Source organism: Musa acuminata, unplaced genomic scaffold (assembly GCF_036884655.1).
Source record: "Musa acuminata AAA Group cultivar baxijiao unplaced genomic scaffold, Cavendish_Baxijiao_AAA HiC_scaffold_829, whole genome shotgun sequence".
NCBI classification, from domain to species: domain Eukaryota; kingdom Viridiplantae; phylum Streptophyta; class Magnoliopsida; order Zingiberales; family Musaceae; genus Musa; species Musa acuminata.
In genome coordinates, this window is record NW_027021055.1 from 5,001 (window position 1) to 10,000 (window position 5,000).

The window sequence follows — 5,000 nt, forward strand, 5'->3', positions numbered from 1 at the left end:
ACTGCTCTACTCCGCGCTGAAGAACCGGGAACTTATGTACGAAGAAAGATTGGATACGCCCCTCTACCATATCCGTACAAATAGAATAGTCTATTTATACAGAATGGTAAAGAGGGCTCCTCTATCTTCTATGATAATAGATCATAGAGATTCATACAAAAGATCATAGAGATTCATACAAATACGAAAGGATATTTTTCTCTTTACCAACTTGATCTTATTGCGCCCGGTAACAAACATGCATGAAACATTTCTCGAAGTATGTGTCCGGATAGCCCAAAGTCTCGATAGTTAGCTCTAGGTCTTCCAGTCAAAAAACAACGTCGATGGAGACGTATAGGTGCACTATTACGTGGTGGGGATTGCAATTTTCCATGAATTTCCCATTTTTCACTCAATGATGGAACTTTGCTTATTTTTTTTTTTGAGGATCGACGAATCAAATGATATTTCTGTTCCAATTTCTGCCGCTTCTTCTCCCTCTGAATCAAACTTTTTCTTGCCATAATATAATGTTCAGTTCCTATTATTATCAATGATACAGTTCGGATCCTAGATGTAAAAATATAAGAAGGTAGATCCTCCCTCTCCATCGAAACAAATGAGATTGTTGCTGATACAGTACATAAAAAAAATAATAAATAACTAAATTAAAATTAACCAAATTTTCCTGATGTAGAGGCAATCAAGAAAGCTGCATAAGTGAATATATAGCCTACGGAAAAGTGGGCTAATCCAACCAATCTTGCTTGCACAATGGAAAGAGCCACTGGCTTATCTCTCCATCGAATCAAATTAGCCAAAGGTGTGCGTTCATGAGCCCATGCTAAAGTTTCAATCAATTCCTGCCAATATCCGCGCCAAGAAATTAAAAACATAAATCCAGTAGCCCAAACAAGATGTCCAAATAAGAACATCCACGCCCATACGGATAAACTATTCATACCAAAAGGATTATATCCATTGATAAGTTGTGAAGAGTTTAACCATAGATAATCTCTTAACCATCCCATTAAATAAGTGGAAGATTCATTAAATTGTGAAACGTTACCCTGCCATAAAGTGATGTGTTTCCAATGCCAATAAAAAGTAACCCACCCAATGGTATTTAACATCCAGAAAACTGCCAAATAAAATGCGTCCCAAGCAGAAATATCACAAGTACCCGCCGCGTCCTGGGCCGTCGCAAGGAAAACTATAACCGAAATCCTTTTTATCTGGCATTAACTTGGAACCACGTGCATCTAAAGCACCTTTTACTAAAATCAGTGTAGTTGTATGCAAACCTAGAGCAATAGCATGATGAACCAAGAAGTCCCCAGGACCTATTGTTAAGAAGAGTGAATTACTATTCTCATTAACAGCATTCAACCAGCCCGGTAACCATATGCTTCGACCTGCATTGAATGCTGGGCCATTCGTTGAAGATAAGAGTACATCGAACCCATATGAAGTCTTACCATGAGCGGATTGTATCCATTGGGCAAATATAGGTTCAATCAAGATTTGTTTTTCCGGAGTACCAAAAGCGAGCATAACATCGTTATGAACATAAAGGCCCAAGGTATGGAACCCAAGAAACAGGCTGGCCCAACTTAAATGAGATATGATAGCTTCTTTGTGGTCTAACATTCTTGCCAATACATTATCCTCATTCTGTTCTGGATTGTAATCTCTAATGAAGAATATAGCTCCATGAGCAAAGGCTCCTGTCATGATAAACCCTGCGATGTATTGGTGATGAGTATATAACGCAGCTTGAGTAGTAAAGTCTTGTGCTATGAATGCATAAGCAGGTAAAGAGTACATGTGTTGAGCTACTAAGGAAGTAATAACCCCTAAAGAGGCTAGAGCAAGACCTAATTGAAAATGAAGCGAATTATTGATTGTGTCATAAAGACCCTTATGCCCACGCCCTAATCGACCCCCTGGAGGAATATGTGTTTCTAAAAGATCTTTGATACTGTGCCCAATCCCGAAGTTAGTTCTATACATATGACCAGCGATCAGGAAAATAAATGCAATAGCTAAATGATGATGAGCAATATCGGTCAGCCATAAACTTTGCGTTTGTGGATGAAATCCACCGAGAAGGGTTAGAATGGCAGTTCCTGTTCCTTGGGAAGTACCAAATAAATGGCTACTCGAATCAGGGTTTTGGGCATAAAGATTCCACTGACCCGTAAAAAGTGGTCCCAACCCTTGAGGATAGGGTAATACATCTAAAAAATTATTCCATCTGACGTACTGTCCCCTGGATCCTGGAATAGCGACATGAACTAAATGTCCTGTCCAAGCCAAAGAACTCACTCCGAAAAGTCCTGACAAATGATGATTTAGACGAGATTCGGCATTTTTGAACCACGAAACGCTTGGTTTCCATTTTGGTTGTAAGTGTAACCAACCCGCTATTAAGGATATAGCAGAAAGAAATAATAGAAAAAGAGCTCCAGTATAAAGATCTTCATTAGTGCGTAATCCGATTGTATACCACCACTGATAAACGCCGGAATAAGCGATATTCACTGGACCGGTAGCACCTCCTCGAGTAAAGGCTTCTACAGCTGGTTGACCAAAATGAGGATCCCAAATTGCATGAGCAATAGGTCTTACATGTAAAGGGTCTTGTATCCATGACTCAAAATTTCCTTGCCAAGCTACATGAAAGAGATTTCCGGACGTCCACAGAAAGATTATTGCTAATTGCCCAAAGTGAGAAGCAAAAATGTTCTGATAAAGACGTTCCTCAGTAATATCATCATGACTCTCGAAGTCATGTGCGGTAGCAATACCAAACCAAATACGACGAGTAGTGGGGTCCTGAGCTAAGCCTTGGCTAAACCTCGGAAATCTTAATGCCATAATGCCTTTCAAATCCTCCTAGCCATTATCCTACTGCAATAATTCTTGCTAAGAAGAATGCCCATGTTGTGGCAATTCCACCCAGAAGGTAATGGGTTACTCCTACAGCACGTCCTTGTACAATGCTCAAGGCTCTAGGCTGAGTAGCAGGAGCAACTTTTAATTTGTTATGAGCCCAAACGATGGATTCAATGAGTTCTTGCCAATAACCACGGCCACTGAATAGAAACATTAAACTGAAAGCCCAGACAAAATGAGCACCTAAGAAAAAGAGACCATATGCAGATAATGAAGAACCATAAGACTGAATTACCTGAGATGCCTGTGCCCATAAGAAATCTCGAAGCCACCCATTAATAGTAATGGAACTCTGCGCAAAGTTTCCTCCTGTAATATGAGTTACTACCCCTTGATCACTTATAGTACCCCAAACATCCGACTGCATTTTCCAACTGAAATGGAAAATAACTACGGAAATCGCATTGTACATCCAGAATAGACCTAAGAAGACATGATCCCAGGCAGATACTTGACATGTCCCCCCTCTTCCAGGTCCATCACAAGGAAAACGAAAACCAAGATTTGCTTTATCAGGTATCAAACGGGAACTGCGAGCAAATAGAACACCTTTCAGTAGTATCAATACAGTCACGTGGATCGTAAATGCATGAATATGATGGACTAAGAAGTCTGCGGTTCCTAATGGAATAGGTAACAAAGCTACTTTGCCGCCTACTGCTACCAACTCACCACCTCCCCAAGTTAAGCTGGTACTTGCTGTTGCACCAGGAGCTGTTATGCCGGGTGCTAAAGCATGGGTGTTTTGTACCCATTGAGCAAAGATGGGTTGTAATTGTATAGCGGTATCTGAAAACATATCTTGTGGACGCCCTAAAGCGCTCATGGTATCATTATGAATATACAAGCCAAAACTGTGAAAACCCAGAAATATACATGCCCAGTTAAGATGTGATATGATTGCATCGCGGTGTCTAAGGACACGATCTAATAGATCGTTGTATCGAGTAGTTGGATCGTAATCTCTTACCATAAAAATTGCTGCATGTGCAGCAGCACCAACTATGAGAAACCCACCGATCCACATGTGATGTGTGAACAACGAAAGTTGTGTACCATAGTCAATAGCTAGGTATGGATAGGGAGGCATGGAATACATATGGTGAGCTACAATAATGGTTAAAGAGCCTAACATAGCCAGGTTAAGAGATAATTGAGCATGCCACGACGTTGTTAGGATTTCATAGAGTCCTTTATGGCCCTGGCCTGTAAATGGACCTTTATGAGCCTCTAAAATGTCTTTAATGCTATGACCAATGCCCCAGTTGGTTCTATACATATGACCAGCGATCAGGAAAAGAATTGCAATAGCTAAATGATGGTGTGCAATATCGGTCAGCCATAGACCACCTGTTATTGGGTCCAATCCTCCGCGAAAAGTAAGAAATTCCGCGTATTTTGACCAATTCAAGGTGAAAAAGGGGGTTGCTCCCTCGGCAAAACTGGGATAAAGTTGAGCCAAAAGGTCCCGATTCAAGATAAATTCATGAGGAAGCGGTATCTCTTTAGGATCAACTCCAGCGTCGAGAAATTGGTTAATCGGTAAAGATACATGGATTTGGTGTCCCGCCCAAGAAAGAGACCCAAGTCCTAGTAACCCCGCTAAGTGGTGATTTAACATAGATTCTACATCTTGGAACCAAGCCAATTTGGGGGCGGCTTTGTGATAATGGAACCAACCAGCAAAAAGCATTAACGATGCAAAGACCAATGCGCCAATGGCGGTACAATAGAGTTGTAATTCACTAGTTATTCCAGATGCTCGCCAAATCTGAAAAAACCCGGAGGTTATTTGTATTCCTCGGAAACCTCCACCCACATCACCATTCAATATTTCTTGACCTACTATTGGCCAAACTACCTGGGCACTGGGTGCAATGTGAGTAGGATCACTTAGCCATGCTTCATAATTGGAAAAACGAGCGCCATGGAAGTACATGCCACTCAGCCAAAGAAAGATAATGGAGAGTTGACCAAAATGAGCACTAAATACTTTTCGAGAGATCTCCTCCAAATCACTGGTATGACTATCGAAATCGTGAGCATCAGCATGTAGGTTC

At 41.0% G+C, this 5,000-nt stretch overlaps 2 protein-coding genes and 1 non-coding gene across 3 annotated transcripts in view; all 3 read right to left on the reverse strand.

The window, feature by feature from the left end:
• TRNAM-CAU (transfer RNA methionine (anticodon CAU)) overlaps positions 1-16 on the reverse strand; it is a 74-nt gene extending 58 nt beyond the window's left edge. The window contains exon 1 of the tRNA in view: positions 1-16. This exon is cut by the window's left edge and continues 58 nt beyond it. This is a non-coding gene — a tRNA (tRNA-Met).
• Positions 17-980: 964 nt separating this feature from the next.
• On the reverse strand, positions 981-2,862 carry LOC135664341 (photosystem I P700 chlorophyll a apoprotein A2-like). Its single transcript, XM_065176978.1, has one exon. The coding sequence runs from the start codon at positions 2,860-2,862 to the stop codon at positions 1,156-1,158; it is 1,707 nt and encodes a 568-aa protein (XP_065033050.1). The 3' UTR covers positions 981-1,155.
• LOC135664340 (photosystem I P700 chlorophyll a apoprotein A1) overlaps positions 2,703-5,000 on the reverse strand; it is a 2,675-nt gene continuing 377 nt past the window's right edge. The window contains exon 1 of the mRNA XM_065176977.1: positions 2,703-5,000. This exon is cut by the window's right edge and continues 377 nt beyond it. Within this exon, the coding sequence (XP_065033049.1) occupies positions 2,888-5,000 (2,113 nt within the window). The 3' untranslated portion in view covers positions 2,703-2,887.